At 52.8% G+C, this 23,494-nt stretch overlaps 1 protein-coding gene across 20 annotated transcripts in view; it reads right to left on the minus strand.

The window, feature by feature from the left end:
* Positions 1-670: 670 nt before the first annotated feature.
* Positions 671-23,494, minus strand: part of Arhgef10l (Rho guanine nucleotide exchange factor (GEF) 10-like) — a 151,523-nt gene continuing 128,699 nt past the window's right edge. For 15 of the 20 annotated variants that reach the window (XM_030253821.1, NM_001112722.1, NM_001290803.1 and 12 more), the window contains 4 exons: positions 22,955-23,103; positions 7,351-7,525; positions 2,932-3,054; positions 671-1,717 (listed from right to left, as the gene is read on the minus strand). In XM_030253821.1, coding sequence (XP_030109681.1) covers positions 1,176-1,717; positions 2,932-3,054; positions 7,351-7,525; positions 22,955-23,103 — 989 coding nt within the window. In that variant the 3' untranslated portion in view covers positions 671-1,175. Of the gene's footprint in view, positions 1,718-2,931; positions 3,055-7,350; positions 7,526-22,954; positions 23,104-23,494 lie in introns of those variants that run through there. The other 5 variants (XR_003955021.1, XR_003955020.1, XR_001784205.2 and 2 more) reach the window with 2 other exon arrangements.

A 23,494-nucleotide genomic window follows, 5' to 3' on the forward strand; every position in this document is an offset into this window, starting at 1 on the left:
GGAGAGGAAGATGGATGTGGAGGAGGAGGGGCGGCTGCCCTTGCTGGCAGGGGCTTTCAATGTAATCCCCCCCTCCACCCTGCAGAAGGTGATGCACTCTCAAGATGGGTCCAGCCAGGAGAGGTAAGAGGCCCCATTATTGTTCCTCTTTGGCAGCCTGCCATGGGCACGCCTGGTATCCATCAATGTCTCCAGGCTCAGGAGCTGCCCCTCCCTTGGGCTCCAGCTGCTGAGGAGGCCATGGGCTAAGGTCTGCTCACTGCTTCAGACACCAGATGCTAGGACCTCTCAGAGCGAGGTGACCAGCCTTTCTCTAAGAGGCCTCAGAGAGCGCCCAAGAGTCCCTCCTTCAGCAAGCTAACCTTCCTCTATGATGAAGATGATGGTCATGGATGCTCCCCAACCCGTTCACAACTTGGCAGGGCTCTTCCGGACACACCCGAAATGTGACCAGCAGACTTCAGACAGAATCACTAATATGCAAACTAAGTAGCTGATAGTAGCTATTGATTACTGCCTTGGAAAAAGCCAGAGGGAATGTGTTCTTGAGTGGCCTCCAACCTGACCCTGGCTTGGCTTCAGTCCTTCATGTCAGAGCAGGGCAGGCCTTGGTCCCCAACGTCCCCTGCCTGTGTCCCATCCCCACGACATCCCATAAACCCCACAGGGCCCACATATAACTTGCCTTTTATTCCAGCATCTCCCAGAGACCCATTATGTACAGATCATATTTATATACATATAATATACATCGTATATACGTATTTATATATATATATATTTATAGTCACACGCTCAGACACTCACACATACACTCCTCCTGGAGGGGCCCGCCCACCTCGGAGCCTCACTCAGCCCCAACAAAAGGTTCTAGGTTCAGCAGGCAGTGGTGAGGTTTTATGTTTTTTGCTTCAAAAACAAAACAAAACAAAACGGCCATATTCTCTGTGTGTATCCTTCCGTTCCCCCAAGACTCTAAAAAAAACCCTTCCCCAAACATTCTAAATTTTTTTCCAGAGGTTTCTCCTCTGTTCTTCCAAGGCCTCAGTGGAGAATCCAGGCCTATCCCTGTGGCCTGGGCAGGTCCCTGAGGAAAATCCAGGTGGGCCAAAGGGTCCCAGCATGTCCGCAGTGATCCAGCTGCCCCCTGACCTCTGGATGGGCAGGGTAGACAGCTATAGAGCCAAGGGCACCTGCCAGATGAGAAGTGTGCTGTCTGTCTCGCTGCACGGGGCCGCCCGCCCACTCAGGCCACCTGGAGCACCGCCGAAATGGCGGTAGCCTTGTCCACCAGAGATGATAGCCACAGAGCAGATCTCCTTGCGGTGGGCATCACGGGCACAGGGCCGGCTCCGGACCCAGACGTCAGGGTCATCGGCCATCTCGTAGATGGACCCGTCCTCCTCACTGTGTTCCAGAGCCGAGCCATCGGCAGGTGCTGGCTCCCGCACAGACAACAGGGGCCCGGGGAGGTGGGCCGTGGAGCGTAGGCGGTATTGGAGCAGGATGCCTTTCTTGCGGGTCAGCTCCCGAGCTGTGTGGCTGTCAGGCCCAGGCACGGTTTCATGAGCCTGCCCGTCTGGCTTGTCCTCCTCGGCCTGCGGTCCCTCGGCCTCTTCCTGGTCACTCCGCAGGATGTCAGGGGCCAGGATGCTCATGGCCACAGCCAGGAAGGCCACAGGTCCACAGTGACCATTGAGAGACACCATGCCTTTCCCTGTGAGTAAGAGGAGAAGGCCCAAGAGACCAGGGTGTTTGTTAAGAGAGACACCCAAGGACTTCTGAAGAACTTTCTGGGGTTGGACATTTTCTTCTGATGTCTATGCTAGCACCTTATCAGAGGCTATAGGATCTGTCTACGCCATGTTCCATTGTATGACTCTACAAAGTGGAGGCATTCTCCATCTCCAAGGTGAGATAGCCTCACTGATCACTTCCTTTCAGCTCCAGGAAACCAAGTCTTTTTCTTTTTTTCTTTTTTTAAATTTTATTTATTTAATATATGAGTACTCTGCTGCCTATACATCTGCAGGCCAGAAGAGGGCATCAGATTCCCCCTATAGAAGGTTATGAACTACTATGTGGTTGCTGGGAATTGAACTCAGGACCTCTGGAAGAGCAGCCAGTGCTCTTAACCACTGAGCCATCTCTCCAGCCAGAAGCCAAGTCTTATGTCAGGCTCTACAGCTCTTCCTTCCGGCCGAGCTCCAGCAGCCACAGAGCATCCTGACTGCATCCTTCCAAGGAACCTGGCACTCGGCTACTCCTTAGTCTCTCTCCACCACGGCACCCACCACTGCCCGGTCCACAGCTGTCCTGGTCATGACCTGCCCCCTGTGTCCCACCCCAGCCTGGTGCCTCCTTGCATGCAACCACTGATCTAATAAGTGTATCATGAAGATGGGATGCCTAGAAATCTCAGAGTCTGGAAGAGGGCAAAGGTCTGGCATGGTGGCCCAGGGGCTGTCTCTTCCCTCTTCCCTCTGTACTCACTAGCAACTACAGAAGACCCCCATCTTCCCTTTCAGGGCAGAGACAAAGGGGACCAGAGCTCCACTGTCTAAACACCAGGGCTTCCCCCTGACCCTGCTTCTGGGCCTAGGGTTACAAATCAGAGCAGACTGGCTGCCACATCTGATGTGGGCCCATCTCCAGAGCCCACACTTACTTCTACCTATGAAGCCCTTCAGGGCCTGCAGAGCCTCTGCCATTAATTGGGTGTCTCAGCCAATCCTCAGATTCTCTGGCCAGTGTGAGCTACTCCACCCAGATCAGGAAACTAAGATCCATCAGGTAGGAGAAGACTGGGGTAACCATTTTACTATGTCCTGGCTAAGGTGAGAGGGACAGAGTGGCTGGACTCAGTGGGAAGTGCAGGGGTCTAGACCCAGTTCCCTCCCCCCCATCCCTGAAGCCAGGCCCCACACCCACCTGTGATCTTGGGGATGCCCTCCAGTCGGGGTACAGGCAACAGGACAATGACACCCTGGTCAGTGCCTACCCAGAGCAGACCCTGGCAGATGAGGAGGCTGGTGACACATAGGTGCTTTTGGCCTGCAGAGAGAGGAGATACAAGGTCAGTTCATCCAGATGGGGGCGCTATCCAGTCCAGATTCCCCCCAAGACAGGGTAGATGGTGTTGTGGTTAGAGCGTGGGCACCCAGTCAGACCTCAGTTCCCCATGTATATAAGGGACGGTTGTGAGGACACAATAGGGTAATAATGCCATAGTACATACACACACACACGTAGATACACACACACACAGTTAAGCACAGCTTGACCGTTGGACCCAGTCACTGGAGATAGAATAATATTCATAATTACTTAAAGGCTCTAATGTGCTAAGATCAGCTCCATCCCAGTTACAAACCCAAAAATAACAAGGTCAAGATGGGGAGCTGTGGCTCTGCTGGATCCCACATGCCCCCTCCTTCCCATAAGCTCCTGAGATCCCAGGGACCAGCAGGAGGTGGTACCCAAGGCATCCACTCCTGAGACCAACCCAGGGACCAGCAGGAGGTGGTACCCAAAGCGTCTACTCCTGAGACCAACCCAGGGACCAGCAGGAGGTGGTACCCAAAGCGTCCACTCCTGAGATCAACCCAGGGACCAGCAGGAGGTGGTACCCAAGGCATCCTCATCCCAACCACAGCAGAAGTTGATTGACAGATGGAAGGAGAGTGGGACAGGAGGCCAAACAGACAAGAGGTGAGAAACGGCTTCATCTGCAGACCTCGTTCTGGGGCCCCTTGCCTCCTTCCGCCTCAAGGAAAAGAGCGAGACACTTCACAAACAGTCCAAAAGAAAAAAAAATTCTAATGGTGGATAAATATTTGATCATAGAGACTTAATACACAGGGCTCTGCTCACCATAGCCGCCTATCTGGAGATATACAACTTTTAAAAGCTCAGGCTCTCGGAGAACATTTTATTAATGACCTGTCTAGTTAAAAGGAGGAGGGAGGTTAGGGTTTTTTTCTTTAAAAAATGCATTAATACCAGCCGGGTACTCGAGTGGAAGAAAGGGTGGGGGAAGGAAGCGTGATAAATTTTTTAACACACCCTAAAAAAATCCACACTTAGAGGAAGAACAAATTTATTACTAATTATGCAATTATTTCATTTGGTGGTGTGGGGGAGAGGAAAAAAATACTTAAAAGCCTATTTTAAATATCTCTAGTAAAGAAGTTTTAAAACCCCATTCAGTGTTTCTTCCTCCAGGACACCGTGTGGGGTGGACAGGAAGCCACCCTCTGCCCTCTGATTCCTGCCACTGTGCCTGGCTCCAGCTTAGCTTGGGGGGCAGGGGCTCTCTCAGCTCAGCGCTGTTAAATACCCAGCTTGGCTAAGCAGGGATGGCCAGGACTAGAGAGAGGAGTCTGTGTAGGGCTCAGACCCAGGAGAGTGCCCCCTGTCTGCTCACACACGGCTGGCCCCTTGAGGAAGACACTGACCTAGAAACTCAAGAGAGGCAAAGAAGCCCTGAAGGAGAGACCTGGCGATAGGTCAGCGTAAAGGGACATAAAGGTAACAGTGAGGATAGCAAGAACATGGTAGTAAATGTCCCTGTCAGGAATGGGACTTCTCGTGACAAGAACTCCTGAGTGACAGATGGGGATGGAGGAGTTGACCACTGTTTCCAGGCAGAGCATGGGATTCAACAAGAATCTGAGGTACAGACCAGTCGAGCTCAGACTCAACCCTTTGCATCCATAGAGAAACTGAGGCTCAAGAGAAGATGTGCCCACCACCTGGCCAGCAGAGTAACAGTGGTCAGGCTTGGAAACAACCACATTTACCCGTGGTGCCTCCCCTTTAAAAGCCAGGAATACAGTGTGTGGGGTCCTCAGGAGTGTCAGCCGTGGGACCGAGCGGGACTGCGCTTCTCCACCCCCAGCCGATCCACCCCCAGCCTGGCCTCTGACAGCTGAAGCTGCTGCCTCTCACTTTCCTCTGCCCCAACTAGACAAGACACCGGGGATTTTCAAAAGCCCATAAGATTAACCATTTTTCCCATTGTTCCATTATCTTGAAATAATTTAGCTATCAAGATAAATGCAGAAGTATTTCTATGATACGGAGAATTTTTTATTGTGTTGTATAATGGATGAAACTAGTCCGCCTCCCACCCCTGCCTTTCGGGAAATAAGAGTCAAACTGGAAAAAGGGAGAGGAAAAGGAGGAAAGAAAAGGACCAAGAGTAACACAGGGCTCTGATGCAGGGGAATGGTGCAAAAGGGGGCTGTCCCCATCTCAGCCATGTAAAACACCAACCTTGCTATGGGATTTCACCCTCAAAAATCCCTGAGGACTGCATCCCAACAATGAAGGGACCAGAGCACTCAATGGCTAAGCCAGGACTAAACTCTGAGATTGTGTGTGTGTGTGTGTATCTGTATGTCTATGTATTTGTGTGTCTCTGTGTGTGTCTATGTATTTGAGTGTGTGTCTGTTTGTATGTCTATTTGTGTGTGCATGTGTGTATGTGTCTATGTGTGCCTGAGTATTTCTCTGTGTGTGTGTCTGTGTGTCTGTGTTTCTCTGTCTGTGTCTATGTGTGTATGTGTATGTATATTTGTGTGTGTATGTGCATTTATGTGTGTCTGTGTGTTTCAGTGTGTGTGTGTACCTATGTGCATGTGTCTGTTTATGTGTCTGTGTGCATGTGTCTGTGTGTATTTGTGTTTCTGTGTGTGTGCCTGTGTATGTTTGTGTATTTGTGTGTCTGTGTGTATGTCTGTATTTATCTGTGTGTTTCTCTGTGTGTGTGTATGTGTGTTTATTATATATGTCTATGTGTGTGTCTGTGTGCATGTGTCTTTGTTTTTGTACGTGTGTGTTTCTGTGTGTGTGTCTGTGTATGTTTATATATTTGTGTGTCTGTATGTATCTGTGTATTTCTGTGTGTATGTATGTGTCTCTGTGTTTATATATGTCTGTGTGTGTGTTTCTCTGTGTTTATGTGTGTGTGTGTGTCTCTGTGTGTGTGTCTGTGTGTCTGTGTGCATGTTTGTCCCTCACTCCCTATCACACAATAGGACTCTGAGCCACTGCACCACAAGGCATAGAACCCTGCTGAGGACAGCTATGTCCGCATCTGTAACTTGGGGACCATCTACAGCTTGCAGCTTGCGGGCTTGGAGCACAGTGGGATGCCATCAGCAGAGCTTTGTTCAGCATGGGGCTCTGGCAGACTGGCAGCTCTCGGTGCTGCCACAGTCATTGCTGCTACCTAGCTTGCTAATGGCCAATCAATTCTAGGCAATGCCCTGATTGGGCAGAGTCATGGCTGGAGCTAGAGATCAGATCTCAGGAGAGGACACAGGCCCTCAGACCCCAAGGTGCTGACCAGCAAGCCTTTCCTAAGTCTGCGAAGGTTGGTCCTCAGCTCAGCTCAAACCCTCCCCCAGCCTGCCACAGCCTGTCTGCCAGACCCTGGGGACAGTGTCACTGTTTCCCTGTCCCCAGAGCTCGTCCAGTTTCCTAGCCAACAAACCCAGCTCTGCCTAAGGTGCTCAGACTGGACAAAATGGTCATTCTCCTTGACTAGCCCCAGGTTGAGTGGACTGGTAGAAGCTGGGACAGAAATAGTAGGAGGGGAAGCCAGAGCCTGAAGCTCCATGGGTATCCCAGAAGCGAGTGGAAGGGAGAATGGACCAGGGCCCCTGGGTCTCCAAAGCAGCCCCTTTATATGGGCGGCAACACTGTGAAACAATGGAAGTCAACTCAGAGATTTCAGAGGGGTGAGGTGGGGGTGGTATGAGCCCCAATGGTAACCCTTCCTGCCTCGCCCCCTCATCTCACGGACAGCTCTAGAAGAGGGAACAGAAGCACACTCCCATAGAAGGCCAGGAGTCGCCATCCAAACTCTTCACCCCCAGGGTGCCCCCAAACCTGATGAATCACAAACGTACAAAGGTATGATGTATGCCTTTCTTCAGGAAAGGTCTATGGAACGAGACAGATCGGGGCCTCCTCTCCTGTCCACACGCGCTGAGTCAGAATCAGGCTTTGGTCACTCCAAGCAGAGGGACGGTATAGACAGCCTGGGTCCCCCTGCCCAACATGGGTTTTTGGTACCAGCTCCTGGCACAGGAAAGCCCACCTGGCCTGGAGCCCACCTCCTGAGGACCACACCTGCTCAGATGGCATAGGGAACATAGAGGGTCAGGAATCGGAGCGTTGATAGGACAGGCTTGGGTATAAATCCCAGTCCCGCCACTTCCTGTCCACCATGGTTTTCAAGGCTGCCCTGGCAGTTAATGAGCTGGGATGCCCACTACACAGCCCCCTGTTGGCACCCATGAGTGTCTGTCCCCTCATCTCAAACTAGGTGCGCAGCCTCACCTGGCAGGAGGAAGGTGGTCCTGGTGGCGATGTTGATCTCCTGAAGGTGCTCCAGAGTCTCCGTGTGAAAGAGGCGGATGGAAGAGCCAGAGGAGAAGGCCATCCAGACACCGCTGCCGGCTTTCACCATGTGAGTGACACTCACCGCCTCATCCTGGTGCGCCTCGAAGCTTTGCTGCACACAGAAGAGATGGAGGTATCAGGCCAGCTGCCGCCCTGCCTTGCCCCCGCAAGCCCCATTCTCCAGGGTCAACTGTTCCCACAGTCCTCAGGAGCACAAGCTAAGTAAGGCTCTGCCTGGACACCTGTCTGCACCAGGCCTTCGAAGCCCAGTATGCTGCACAGATCAGCACCTATTACAAATCAGGTTTCTAATGCTGACAGATTGTGACAGTGCAAATACTCCTCCTGAAAGGAGTGACTACAGACAATCAATGTGACAGGGACAGAAGGCAAAGGCGCTCAAATGGAGACCCAACTCCAACACACATGGGGCTCCTTTCAGGGAAAGATGGAGCCACCACCTAGCGGAAGCTGATGCTACATGCATAGGTTTTTTCTTTGAAACAGGATCTTGCTATATAGCCCTGGCTAGACTGATACTATGTAGCCCAGGCTGCCCTCCAGCTCATGATTCTCCTACCTAGGACTCCTAATTGCTAGGATCATAGGCCGCATCCAACTATATATATTCTTTAAAGTAACCATGGCAACCTGCAGACCCAGCAGGGAAGACGTTGCAGGAGTGAGTCAAGTCCTCATCTCTCATAGTGTGGTGAGGGCAGGGCAAGTCAAGAGATAATGTTCAAAATCAAGAGAGCAAGCGCTCTGGAGGAGACGGGAAGGAGTGTGGACTGAAGTCAGAGCAGGAGTCTCTTCTTCTAAGAAGCAGGACAGGGAAGAGCAGAGGAGAGCTACTCCACACCACTGGGTTTGCTCCTCACAGGCAGGAGTCTCACTGATCTCCACTGAACAATACAACAAAGCCCGCCAGGATACGGGCTGGCCAGGCGGCTCAGGCAGTGAGGTGTGCACCGTGCAAGCATGGGTGTGCACCGTGCAAGCGTGAGGATCCAAGTTTGAGCCCCAGCATCTGTGCTTTTATAGTTTTGTCTTCTGTGGGTTTTCCCCCTAGGCTACTATGATACTGTGTAATACAACGTCACCACTGCAGAGGCGGAGACCTGGAACTCTCTGGCTACTCTTCATTTTCAAAACCAGTGAGAGGCACTGTCTCAAATGGGAAAACAAAAAAAGGATAGAACCTGAGGAATGACATCCGAAGATGTCCTCTAGCTTCCACACAAGCATATCCATACACAGTGCATGCACACACACAAAACCATGCACATGCATGCATGTGCACATACACATATACACAAGTGTGTGCACACATACACACAAGTGCATGCACACACAAATGCATGCACATGCATGTATGTGCACATGCACACACAAATACACAAATGCATGTGCATGCATACGCACACATACATGCATTCACACACACATGCATGCACACACACGTGCACATACACACACAGAGCAGAAGTGTCTGACCCTCAGACAGGCAGGGTGCATGGTCTCTACAGGGTGGGGCATCCCCAGGATGAGGAAGGGAACTATCTCCTCCCTCAGACTGGGGGTTCTGTCTGAGCATTCCTGAGGTTCATAGGAGGGGCTTCTCAGGGAATCTAAGCTGACAGGGGCCAGGCCTGGGCCATGCAATACACAGCAGGGACACAGCAGCCCTGTCACTCAGGGCCTGCAGCCCATCTCTGCTAAACCAGCCCGGTCCTTGGCTTGAGTTATGTTGCTTCCAGGAAATCCATGAGTATGGGTGGTTCCTGGTTGCCAGGTCTGATTGAAGAAGTCCACAGGGCAACCCCAGCCTTGTTTCCCTAGAGGTAGAACTGGTCAATACTGGACCCAGTGGACCATGCAGGCCCATGCCAACACACAGGGACAAGACATGTTGCGGGCAGGGAGCGGGGGATTCACCGGGGGCTTCCCCAGAAACAGAAGACTGACCTCTGGAATACAAGCTGATCTTAGCCTCCTAGCTGAGCCTCCTGGGCCATAGGGAGAGAGTAGGTGGGGACAGAGAGTATGCCAGCATTCTGGGCCCCAGGGGGAGCCAATTCCAGCACCCCAGGGTGGGGGAAGACAGCAGTGTCACACAAGCTTCAGTGCCCTCTGGCCACCACTCAGTGCCAGGGAGCCACAGAGCTGTTGGCTTGGTAAACAGAACTTTCCTGGAAGCCAGTCCTGATCACACAAGAAAGAATCTAGCCAGGAACCCTGGCACAGCACCCTCTGACCATATAGGTGTTGGTCCTGCTTAAGGACAGAAAAGATCTGCCAGCAGATACTAAGCTTTCCCCGGCAGGTTTAGTGTCAGTGGAAGGGACACCACTAGTCTAAAAAGATGTCACACAACCGAAAGAGACTGCATAGGCGGAAACTTGATGGTTCTCCCAAGTCCCATGCCTGAAGAGACACCAGAGGCGACAACACTCAGCAGGCAGCAGTAAGCACAAAGCCCCGTCCTGGTTTCAACTCCTGCTCCCTTGGGACACCAGGGAGACAGTGGGTTGGGGCAGGGAAAGCAGAGGTATAGCCCAGAGCCTCTCACAGCTATGAATGCAGGGAAATAGTGAGACTGTTGGGGTGGAAGTGGTGGTATCCATAGCATCTGGGACCCAGATCAAAGAGGCCCAGGGCCAATCCAAGCAACGCTGGGTATCAAGCTAGTTATGAGGAACCTGGATCCTAGTGTGCTGAGTTTTTTGTTTTTGTTTTGTTTTGTTTTGTTTTTGTTTTTTGAGACAGGGTTTCTATAGCCCTGACTGTCCTGGAACTCACTCTGTAGACCAGGCTGGCCTCGAACTCAGAAATCCGCCTGCCTCTGCCTCCCAAGTGCTAGGATTAAAGGCGTGTGCCACCACTGCCCTGCTGTGCTGAGCTTTCTAATGGCTCTAGGGAGCCGGGTGGAGAGGCTTGTCCCTGTATCCTGGTACTCAGTAAACTGAGGCAGTTCAAGGCCAGAGTAAGCTACACAGTGGGATGCTGGAGAGATAGCTTAGTAGTTAAAAGAGCATGTGCATGCATGCGCACACATACACACACAGAGAGAATACATGCATTGCATGAATGCACGCACACACACAGAGACATGTGCATTACATGTATGCACACAGAGAAACATACATGCACTACATGCATACATGCACATACATAGAGACATACATGTACTATATGTATGCATGCACAGAGATATAGTGCATTACATGCATGCATGCACACACAGACATATGTACAACCCATATATGCATACATACATACACACAGAGAGACATGTTTTACATGCATGCACACACACACATACACAAAGAGACATACATACATTACATGCATGTATGCATACATACACAGTAACATGTGCACACTATATGCATGCATGCACACACAGAGACATACATGTATTACATGTATGTATGCTTGCTCTCTCTCTCTCTCTCTCTCTCTCTCTCTCTCTCTCTCTCTCAAAGCACCCAAGTTCAGCTCACAGTCACCTGTAACTCTAACGGCAATAGATCTGACAGCCTCTTCTGGCCTCTGGGGACACTTGCACGAGTGCGCGTGCGCACGTGTGTGTGCGTGCACACACACACAATTAAAACTAAAACAAATCTTTAAAATACAAAGTGGGAGCACATTACTAAATAGAGAAAGCAGGCCCCAGGAGGGCAGGGTCTCAGCCCCCGTGACTGACCTAGTGTACTCTTCTCTTTCTGCCTCTCGGGGTGCTGAGGACTCAGTGGAGAAGGCATGTGTCACACCTTGAGGGCCCCTGCATGCTGCTGTGTAGAACCAGCGTGATGCAAGTTCCGCCCCCACCCACAGCGTCTGCCTCCACAGCCTCTGGACACCCAGCCAGGACCACCCACGCTGCTGGTTCCAGGTGAGCGATCTTCCGAAAGGAGTGCTGACACAGTCAGTCTTGTAATATTTATGTGCCTCCAGGTGACGCTTCTGTGCCGTTGCCATAAATTCCCAGGGTGATGTGCTCAGCACTCGAAGGCATTAGAGCCAGAGATGACGTGAGGGGCCGGAAGGTTGGCTGGGTGGGGGAGCTACCCAGGAAGGGTAGGCAGCAGCTTAGTGTTTACTTCTTTTTACCAACAGGGCCTCTCCAGAGTCAGGCAGGGCACTGGACACAAGTACCCCACTGACACAGAAAAGACAGCAAACAAGTCCAGAAAAGGGACCCAGACGGGCTGAGTGGGGCACAAGTGAATTCCATCTCTTCAGCCCTCTCTCAGAGGCTCAGAGCTCAGCCCTAGCATTCAATCAAGGTCGGGGCTAAAGAGGTCCGTGCCTCTTTAAATCACCATGAACCAGCTGGTCCTGAGAAGCCTGGTCATGGGCCCAGGGATGGATTGCCCACGAAACACTGGCCCGTGCCCCAACGACACTGCCCCCTCCAATCCTTGAGGACAGCCACAGGGTGGGCACCATCTTTCACTAGTGTTTAAGACAAAGCCAGTGTTCCAGGCAAACCATCGTTCAAGAAACAATAGGTGTCCTCGCTCCGCTGGCCAGGGGACAGACTGAGAATTGCGACTCCAGACTGCTGGGCCCAGTGTGCAGAGAGGGCATCTTGTAGAAGCTATCATAAAAGTGCCTCACCTGTCTTAATCTGCTCCGTTCTTATCAGCCCATCAGGGCTAGGGCAACAGAAGGAAACACTAAAGTAGCAATTGCTGAGAACAGGTGGAAAGCCACACCCCTAACCTGGGAGACCACGCCCCTAACCTGGGAAGCCACGCCCCAAACCAGAATAGCCAATTCACTGGGGAACCTCGGGTCATTTTCATCCTGGGAAAGCCAGGGTGGCTGGTCAGTCAGATGAGACACAGATCCCATATTCAGGCTGGTGTGCTGTTCCTGCCTTTCCTCACCTGTTGACGTCAAGGACTCGGCAAGAAAAAAACAAAAACAGAACAAACAAACAAACAAAAAACATCATGAAGGCTTGAGATGTAGCCACCTCATGCTTAGCAGAGTGGGAGGGGCACCATGCTGCTCTACTGAATGGCAGACACCCCCAGCTCAGGGGCACCGCGGGGACATACAGACAAATGGCCCCACCAGCCACTGTTCAGTTTGGAAGGAAATGTCAAAATTTAGCATTGTGGAAATATCTTTCTAGAAAGAAAAAAATGGCCCCATCTTTTCTAGTATCTCAAGAGTCTGTCTGACTGCTGCCTCCCCCCAAATGCTTAAGATTCCCACCCTATTCTTTAAGCGTATGACCCCTTGTGGTTCGTCATCTTCCAGTGATGGCCCCCACGTCACTGGACTTGGTGAGTTACTTTAAAATAAAATAATAATTCAAAAAAAAAAAATTAGGGCATGAAGTTGTCAGAGGAGTGGACCTAGGGGGAGTTAGGGGGAGAGTCGGGAATAAATATGATCAAACTACATTGTATACACATATTAAATTCTCAAAGAATAGAAATATAGAGCGGTTAAGAGCAGACTGCTCTGAGTTCAATTTCCAGCAACCACATGGTGGCTCACAGCCATCTGTAATGGGATCTGATGCCCTCTTCTGGCACACAGGTGTACATGCAGATAGAGCACTCATATACATAAAATAAATAAATATTTTTTTTAAAGAATGAAAATATATTTTAATAAGATAAATAAAATTCAGTAAAACTCTGGGCTGGAGAGATAGTTCAGTGGCTGAGGGTGTATACTGTTCTTACAGAAGATCCAGGCTCATTCCTGGCTCCCATGTTGGACAGGCCATAATTGTATGTAACTTTAGCTCCAAGGAAGGGATGCAAAAATACTCATACACATAATTTTTTAGATTAAAAATATTTTTGAAAAAGCAAATCCTATACCAGGGCTAGGGCTGTGTGGCTCAGTGGCAGAGTGCTTGTTTGGCGTGTGTGAGGTCCTGGGTTCAACTCCCAGTGCAGAAAAAAATAAGTAAGTAAAATTCCACACTAAGTCTTGCTTGTTCCTAAGTTCTCAAGCTGGGTGCAGAGGCTTACAGTGACCTCAGTCCTCAGTGACAGCCTAGACTAAGACATTCAGAAGGTGCCACTTGCAAAGATGTGTGCCTTGTGTCATGGCTGTACCAGTGTTTCTCTTACAACCGTAACTCGGATGAAGACCACCCACTGGTGCATGTGGCTCCTGTGCAGATGCAGACTGTGAAAGGCATCTCCAGGCAAGGATGCTGCTGTCCCCTCCCAAGTCCTATTTAATGTCCTCTGGTTTTCTGCCATTACAAAAAAAAAACCAGCCTAGCATGGACACCTGAGGAGAAGGCTCGGGCAGCGTCCATCCGGGGCCACCATGCACTGGTCTGATGGGTCTAGCCCTCGAGCCCTATCCCAGCCCTGCCCTGTACAAGCAAGTACCAATACTAGGCTAAGAGCTGGGATCTGCCTCAGTCCAGCAGTGCAGAGATCACAAGGAGGGCAGCTTGCCCCTTGCTGCTCCATACACCAGGACTGGGCTCAGCCCAGTTGGCTCACCCTGTGAAAGCCAAGGTCTGAAGGTTGGATTCGGCCAGCATAGGGCTCTGACCAGCCTCAGGCACCATCACTGTAACTCAGTGATGGGGACCAAGGTTTTGCCCACTCATGGAAGGGGCAGGTTATTAAGTGACAGCACCTCTGCTGGGCCCAGTGCCCACCCTGGGATATAAGGGCAGGCGCATCTGTGCCTCCTCCCACTCTGCTCATTTCCTTGTCTGTGGCCCCTTGCTTCTTACTCCACCTCCTCCCTCTGTCTGACTCAGATCCTCCCATGGTTCCAGGTTATCCTGGGCCGCTCAACCATGACATCCCTGTAGCCAAGGGGCCATGGCAGATCCATGGAAGAGAGGTGAAGACAGACCTAGGGAGAAGTCTCCCACCACAGCTGCTGAGACCAGACCTGTGGCCAGCCCAGGTCCAGCAAGGTACACAGTAGACACCCTGTATGAGGAGTCCACCTTCTGCGGAAACTGACAGCTGGCATGTGGGTGGCTCTATGCATTTGTGCCCAGACCCCTGCTACCCATCTGAGGACTCAAGAGGAACCTGGACAGCGTCCCTCCTCACAGCGACCTGCCACCCCATGGAGGACAGTGAGACACAAGGCGTGGAGAGGACAGGCCAGGGCTCTGGAGGAGAGCCATACTGCACCCTGTGCTGGAAAGCCCCAGCTCTCCGAGTGAATCTCCAGACTGCGGAGGACCCCTCTCCACTTTCTCCCTTAGTCAGCTCTGGGAGCTGAATATGCAAGGTGCAGCTTGAGTCCCAGTGGGTTCTACAACCGTCCCTGTCCTTGCAGGAGGGAAACTGAGGTACTCATCAGCAAAGATAGTGGAGCCAGCCAGCTTGGCTCTGAGCCACCAAATCTAAAATCCAAGCACATGCCAACAAGGTCTAGAGACCAGTGGGACACCTCTTACAGAAGTCCCCATGGAGCATCCCCCAGCCCAGCTGCCAGGCTTACAGACGACTAGAACCTCAGCCAGACCTGATGCCAAGGGACCGAGCAGTAGGTGCAGGCCTAAAGCACTACACATGTGACTCAGCCCTCCAGGCCATCCGGCGAGAGAGAGAGAGAGAGAGAGAGAGAGAGAGAGAGAGAGAGAGAGAGAGAGAGAGAGAGAGAGAGGCAGTCTGTGGCATACCCAGGTCCTGAGGCCATGTGGTCCCTTGCCTTAGCTAGGCTAGCCACCCAGTGGACAGTGCTTGTGGCTTTATGTTCCTGCCAGGTCCTAGATGGCTGGGCAGCTGCCCTTGGGTCCCTGCCTCCTCTCTCCCTTTGCCACAGGCTCAGGAACCTTGGAGATTGGGGGGGGGGCAGGGAGGGAAGACAAGACCCCGGCAGTGGTGGGAAGGTGGGTTCAGGGCTTGGTCAGCTACCTGTGTGGTATCTGATCCTTCCTCACTGCCATCTGTCCCCTCTCCTCTGTCTTCCACCTCCCAGCCATGACCTTTCACCTCCAGTTCCCATCCCTGCCTGAGCCATCTTTTCTGACAAGTCCCAGAGCCAGTGGCTCTAAACATCTTGCAAAACTCTGAAAATCTTTCTATTGGACCAAACCTTCCTGTGGGAGGACAAATACTGGGCCGAGAGAGTTGAGCTCTTCTGGGTGAGAAGATGCTGTTCCCCCGGAAGCTCCTGCGCCAGAGGCCAGAAGACGGCCCCCTTGCCCTAACAAGCACCAGGCCTGGGCACAGTCAGCTGAACTGGCCATCAACTGGCCATCCCTCTTTTTGGCTCTGCCATGCTTCCTGGGAAGGGAACAGCAGAATCCCCCAAAAACACCTTCCCATACAAAAACAAAACAAAACACCTCCCACACAAGCAGTTCCTCTGCCAGTCTAACCTAATCCTTGCCGCTACTAAGAAACGCTCGTTTTGAACTCCTGGGAAGTCCCTGCTATCTTTAGCGAATCGACCTCTCACGGTTTGCGCGCCAGCTCCTTGTTGATAAGATGTAAGAACAGTGAAACGCTGATTTAAAAATATATATTAAGATCAAACCAGACTGAGCTGACTCCACGGAACCACAGGACTCCAAGACCCCACGTGCTCCAGTGACCCAAACACGGGGCACTCCACTGAGCGGTCCCTAGGTGCTACAAGAACCTGGGGATTCATTTTGCTCTCTGTGCCAATTTGCATAGCATTACTGGGAGAAGCCGCATGCCTCGATTTCAGGGTTTTTTTTTGAATTCCCACCCGTTTTGTGTCATAAATAAGATGGGAGACGGGAAACTAATACAGCCCAGCGATGTATTATTCATGCCATGTCGAGAGCTGTGACGGATTTACAACCGTTAATGCATGCAAACGAAGTTTGGGCGATAACATGAAAATTAAGGGTTGGGGGAGAGAACTGGGGGCATGGGGTGTACAGAGAGGATCTGAGGGGCTGTGGGGTGTCCAGGAGCCCAGAGATCTCTCCTCTGTCAGGCTCAATGGTCCAGGGGTGGGGGTCAGTACATGAGCAGGGTGGACTGTGGACTACCAGGGCACACTTGGCTTCCAGAAGGGCCCACATGCTCTCCAGCTGGGAACTTAAGTCCTGGGTCAGCTGGTGTGCTCACCGCCTGCTGCCCTGACCCTCTATCGTACACCTAGGCACTGAGGACTAAGGAGACAACAGGAGGAAGACCCCAGGGCCAGGCTACTACAAGGCATCCAAGGGATGGGGGTATAGCTCAGTGGTACGCACTTGCTAGGCATGTGTGGGGACCCCGGCTCCATTCCCAGCAAGATAAAAACTATACCCAAGCCACTGGCTGAGCTCTGGGCATCGGGGCTGAGGTAGGAACCTCTAAGGCTGGTGCTGAGGCAGGTCTAGAGGGCCCCAGGCCCTCGTGTAGTACATCTGTCAGTTCGTATGTCCCATGGGCATGCAAACCTGAATCGAGGGTACAATGCCACCGCCACCCTATGGGCGGGGTCTATCTTTGCTCACCAGGAGACCAGCCCCTCATTCCACTTCCACCCTCTCTTAGTGTGTCCTCACCTCCTTGGTCTCACACTTCCTCCTAGGATGCCTGGGTTGGCCCTTGGCATCTAAACCTCCCCTAGCCCAGACTGTCACCTCCTGTGCAGAGAAAGTGACCACAGCCGCATCACACTGGCCTGCAAGCTGCACCTGCCCTCGGGAGCCCCTCCATGAAGCCATGAGCCTCTGAGCTTGCTGTGCCTGTAACCATAGGGCCTATGTTCTAGTGGCCCCAGTGACAGCCATCAAGGAGATGTTTTCAGAGAGTGACTAATACTCATGTGGCCACACAGCCTGGTGACATGTTAAGCTGTGACTAGGGTAGAAGCGACTTGGCTGGAGCTGTTACAGGGTAGAGTGGCCTTCCAGGGAGGTGATGGTAAAGTCCAAAACTGAGCGACAGAGATGGAGCAGTGTGGGGATGTGTTCCTAAGAGAGAGGAGAGCAGAGGGCAAAGGCAGGCAGTGGGAGGAGCCAGACTATAGGGAGGAGTCGGGCTGTGAGGAGGAGTCAGGCTATGGGAGGAGCCGGGTTGTGGGAGGAGCCTAACTGTAGGGAGGGGTCAGGCTGTGGGAGGAGCCGAACTGTAGGGAGGGGTCGGGCTGTGGGAAGAGCCGGAACTGTAGGGAGGGGTCGGGTTGTGGAAGGAGCCAGACTGTAGGGAGGAGCAGGAGCCGGGCTGTGGGGAGGAGCAGTCCTGTTCCAAGGCCAACACAGGGTAAGTGGGTAGGTGGGCAGGTAAACTTTGAAAAAGAAAACAAAAAGAAAAGCATGGGGCCAGCAAGATAGCTCAGAGAAAGCACTCACTATACATGCCCGATGACCTGATTTTAAACTCTGAGACTCACAGAGTGAGTAGAGAACTGACTGCATGGAAGTATTCTCTGACCTCCACACACACACTGTGGCGCATGCCCCTGGCCTGGTAATGATAATAAAATTTAAAAAGAAGAATGGGGGAAGAGGAGGAAGAGGAGGCAATGGAGGGGGGAGGGAAAGGAAGAAGAGGAAGAGAAAGAAGGAAAGAGGAGGGGGAGGAAGGAAAGGAAGATAAGGAAGAAGAGGAGGGGAAGAGAAGGAGAAGGGAAAGGAAGAGGAGGAGAAGAGAAGGAAGAGGAGGAGAAGGACCTGCTGCTCTTTCAGAGGTCCCAAGTTCAATTCCCAGCACTCATGTCAAACCCCTCACCACAGCCTTAAGTCCAGCTCCAGGGGGTCTTCTAGCCTCCACGGGCACCCACACCCATGTTACATACCCGTACAAAAGACACACGTGCATACACATAATTGAAAACCTTTTAAAATACAACAGGAAAAGAGGGCTTGCTCCCGACTGATACCCATCCACACACCAAGCTGGTTTCATCTCTCAGCAGCAATATACAGATCTAACAACTCAAGGACATCCGTAGCCCCGCCCTGACTCCACTGCCCTCCCTGTCCCATGAGCAGGAGGCAGAGACCCCAGGCCATGCAGGCTTGCCCGATACCCCACCTCATCCCAGGAGAGCACACCCAGCATGCCCCAGGCCTGCTGTCCCCAGTCGGGCTTTTTTTTTTTTAATTAAGATGCAACATCACCCCACAGCGGGCTCTCCCTCCAGCGACAGCTCCGAGTGAACTCCAGACTGACTGGATTAGACTTTGAAGGTGACGATGCAGATAATGAACACAGAGAACGCCGTGTTGACACAGGCCCTGGCGAGCCACATTATTATTTAACAGGCCTTGCTTTCTGCCTCTGCTGGGATCAAGGAGCCGAACGCAATTGCTGGTAGGCGTAAAAGCCCGAGGCAGCAGTGGCCCAGCTCCACGGGGCCTGAACCGAGCAAGGTCAGGGTGGAGGCAGGAACCCAGCCAAGTGGGCGATGGAAACGACCTGAATTCAGAGGCCTCTTTCCCACATTGGCCCCCACTGCCCTGCCATGACCTCACCATGTCAGTTTACACCATACCTCTGGTCTCTCTCCACAGCAGAGTCTGAACTCCTGAAGGGCAGAGGCCAGGTCTCGGTCATCTTGGTCCCCTGAGTGCCTTACACTGAGGACACGGAGATGGGTGACATACTCTGCACCCAACACCTGCTCACTAGGACCTGTCCACTAATGAGCATCTGCTGTCACAACCAACGAACCAGACACAGGGTGACCAAGGTGCAATTCTTGACCTGGAAGATGCAGGCACAGAATCTGATCCCCCCAGAGTGATACGCGGGTGCCTCCCAAAGGAGATAGAACCTCCTTTTGGTTGAGACAGGCAGCCTGGGAATTAAGACCCATGAGGCCTGTGTTCAGACCCTGACTCTGCCTCTCTCCAGCTGTGTAACCTCGGGTAAGTTACTTAACCTCTCTGTGCCTGTTCTCACATCTTTTAAGAGGGAACAGCACTCTTCTCAGAGGGTGGCTTAAAGAGGAAATGAGTTTATATATGTAAAATACATAAGTTCAGGCTGGGTCCAACAAAGTCCATTGTCACTTCCTGGGGATGGAGACAGCAAGATGAACCCTGGTGTCTTCACCTCATGCCCCAGCCATGGAGAACCAAGAATCACACAGCCAGGTCTCCTGGCTGTGACACCCACTAGCTGGCTGCCCACTCCCCGCAGTCCTCCTGAAGCCTGGGGGAGCTTGCATGAGGCAGGTGACACAGAAGGCTCTCCTGGAAGCCTGCACTGTGTGGAGATATTAAAGACCCTGCTGGTGCAGAATTCAGGCTCAGCACAACCATATATAGGATGAATGCACACTCTGGAGGCTCCACAGGACTGGCTAGTCCCACCAGGGACCCATGGGCAAGCCTGGCGCCAGCTAGCCCAGGGCTGAGTCTGCGGTCATTAGCAGCAGCCAGATGGAGCTGGCTCCAAAATACAATGCTGGGGTGGGCGGCTCCCCTCCATCCAGGCACTATTAAATATACATGGTGCGACCTTGTAACTGAGCCACTACTGTGCATGCGGTACGCAGGGACAAGCGAGATGCCACCCATCTGCAGAGAAGCCTCCCAGCTGCCCAGGAATGCTCTCCCTCTGGCTCTCCAGCCCCTGCGGCGGGGACCTCCTGGCCAGGGGTCCAGAGGAGGTGAAAGGTCAGCATGCTGACCCTGCCTTAAGAGCAGCTGGTCCAGCACTAATCTCAAATCATGACAGCCTCTCAGGAGCCAGGAGGTCCCTGGAGCCCTGGGACGGTTGACCAGAGGCAGACAACACTGGCTGGTGAGGGACAGAACTCAGGGAGAGCAGCCCATGCCAGCTCTACAAACCTCCCCTGTGCCTAGCCTACACTCCTGGGTCAGGAGGGGATGGAGTTTCTTCCCATGAAGTGAGAGGGGCCCACAGGCCTGTACTGCCTATGGAGGCTGACAGGGCCCACACCACCGACATCTGCACCCATTAGGCTTTGACCCATTAGGCTTCGTACAGCCAAAAGTCAGGAAGCTGGGCAAATAAGAACTGTGCACAGAGAGGTTCAGAGACCTACCCAATGTCACGATGCACAGCTGAGACAAAGCCAAGGTCCCATCTCAGTTTTCCTCACAAACTATTCTTCCTCTAAGGGGGAATGGGGGTGGCTACTGACAGGGATGGAGCAACAGTGGCTGGGCCAGAGGTGGAGCTACAGCTAGTGACAATCCTGCCCACTCTCCCCTCTAAGCCTCCACTGATCAAGTCTACAGGACAATCAGGAGCCTGTGAGAGGAGCCTAACTTCCCCATCTACAAGTCCGGTCCCCAACTCCACAGCAGCTGCCATCTGCAGCTCCCCAAACTCTGTCCCTGAAAAAGCCTCCTGCAGGAACGGCCCTTGGGGACCACAGGACCCTGGCGTGCCAGCTAAGCTTGTCCACTGTCCTTTTATGAGATTAAAGAGGTGAGTGCCGAGCATGATGGAGCACGCCTTTAATCCCAGCACTTGGGAGGCAGAGGCAGGCAGATTTCTGAGTTCGAGGCCAGCCCAGTCTACAGAGTGAGTTCCAGGACAGCCAGGGCTACACAGAGAAACCCTGTCTCTAAAAACAAAAAAGCAAACAACAACAACAAATCCCAAGGCCTTGGAAGGGGCATGATGAGGGTCCCCCAGGGCACAGCAGGGGGCCAGGAAGAGGTCTGTGGTCACAGCCACCTGCTTCTCTCCCCACTCTACCCCTCAGTAGCTCAGGAAAGCGGGGCTCTGCTCTCACTGGCCACACCACCTGGTCACTGTGGCACTGCCCAGCAGCACCAGGGAGGTCACAGGTCCTCGGTGTCATGTCCAATTAGCTCTTGAATGGGACAGACCATTCAAGACAGCCAGGAGCCCCCAGCAGCCTCTTTACAAAGGACAGCATGGGGCTTAGGAGACAGTGTGGTACATAGACATGAATTCAAGCCCCAGAACTCGTACTTTAAAAGGGGAGGCACATGCTTATATCCCAGTACGGGGGTCACGGTGGTATGGAGACAGGAAGATCCCTGAGGAACACAGCCAGCACCAGCCAGTCTCGCCCAGTTGATGAATTCCAGGATCTGAGAGACTCTGTCTCGAAAATAAAGGTGCACACAACCTGAGGAGTGACCCAAGATTGCACACACACGTGCCAACCCCCCCACACACACACACACGTACACGCACACGGACAAGCGTCTCACAACTTGCCATGTGGCTCACAAGGCAAAGCCTCTCCTGCTAAGGAGCTGTCACATGGTCGGTCATCCAACTCCTTCATGTCTGCTACACCCCCACCACCACCAGTGCGGGCCTACACTGTGGCTCCTTCAGCACTGCTCACTCAGTGTTACCTCAGACAGTCACCTGACTGAGCCACCCCGTCCCCAGGTGTTTGGTCACACGTGACTCTGGCTGTGCCTGGTAGGAGGGGAGATCTGAGCTGTAAGCAGCAGAGTCACACAGAAGGCCTCCCTCCCCAAGTGTGCGGGCCTCACCCGGTCCAGTGATCACCTCGGCACACAAAACTGAGAGAGGAGGGTTTCTCTCTGCCTCCGTAGCTCAGACAGATGGAAGGTCTTGTCACCCCTGGAACCAGGCAGAAACCCCAGCTCTTTGGGATCCTGGGACTGCCAGCTTGAAGCTGGCCTTTGCTCTAGTGCCTCCCTGGTTCTCAGGCCTTTGTGTCAGACCCCACACTGGCTCTCCCAGGCCTCTGGCTCCTGTGGCTGTCTCGAGTCTCCTCACTGAGGTCACCTACAGACTTCTTGGTTCTGCCTCCCACAGGGAGTCACAGGACCCAGGGAGTAGCCATCCTTCATGCGCTAGAAGCCAGTATTCCCATGGGGTCAGCCTGAAGGCGCTCATTGGCTAACAAGGACTAGCCACAAACTCATGTGGCTTCACTCACCTCTAGCCTTCAGGAAAAGTAGAGACATACAATAAGAAGAATGCAGGTCACATCTTCCAGGACTTCTAGTGCACGCGTGCACACACACACACACACACACACACACACACACACACACACACACACACATACACACACACCACCACCATCATCATCACCACCACTACCACCATCATCACCATCATCATCCACAGTACCCCCCACCTCAGTTTCCCCCTTTTCCAGTGAGGTTTGAGTCCTCCAGGCCCCTTCCCTGACTACCTACAAGCGAACAGCACCAAGCTCTGCCTAGCGCCTGAGCTATCAATCATCAGATTAGAGGTGCCCAAGGAGGAGAACCTAACGGAGACGAGAAAACAACCCTGCACGTGGGGGCATGCCAGAGGAGCCTGCCTGTCTGGGGACCTTTCCAGGCTCCCCTCTGGCTCTGGCGCCATATCTGATCAATCAATAACCTAAACGAATCAACAATGGCAAATGTCACCAAAATACCATTTGGGAAGCCACCGAAGCTCATACCAGCCACTAAGGATGGAACATAGGATGTAGCAAGGTGGGGCCGATGAGCTTAGTGGGCCCGTGAAGCCAGGCCCTCATCCCAGCAGAGACAACACAGCTTTGCCTACAACTGGACGAGACAGGACCCAGGGGCCTCAACACCTCTGTTTAAAGGGCAGAGGTCACAGATGGGTGTGTCTCCACCCAGCAGTGACAGACGAGGCCTGGGTATGGGTACCTGAGTTTGCAAAGTGGCGGCATCTAGTACAGTGACCCTCGGCCCGCAGCTGGCCCATGCAGCATCTTCCAGGCTCAGCAGTGTTCGAATCGGCCCTGGGCCCACAGTTATGCACATGGGAGGGCTCTCCAGGTCCCAGGGAATGTCACCTATGGGAAAGAAGGGCACAGGTCAGTGGCTGGCCCCATACACCCTTCCCCATGGTCTTTCACCCTCACTTCACTGGGGTGCCTGACATTATCCGTCCCCCCCCTCCCCCCGCATTGCTCCGGGACCACCCTGCATGTCTCTTCTTCCCACTTGGTGCTGAGAACAGGCAGGGGCAGGTGTAGGCTCTGCCCTCTGGGGAACTGCACTGGGTAGAGACAACAACAGCCAATCGCTATGAGCTGATATGCCAAGCACTGAGGGAAAAAATTAGACGTGGAGGACAGACACAGGAGCTTCTGGGAGAGGCAACGTCCACGTTAGTACCTGCCAGGAGGCAAAGGATCGCAGAGTCCTGGGACTTGTGACCAGCATGGCCTTGATTCTAAGGAC

Source organism: Mus musculus, chromosome 4 (genome assembly GCF_000001635.26).
Source record: "Mus musculus strain C57BL/6J chromosome 4, GRCm38.p6 C57BL/6J".
NCBI lineage: Eukaryota > Metazoa > Chordata > Mammalia > Rodentia > Muridae > Mus > Mus musculus.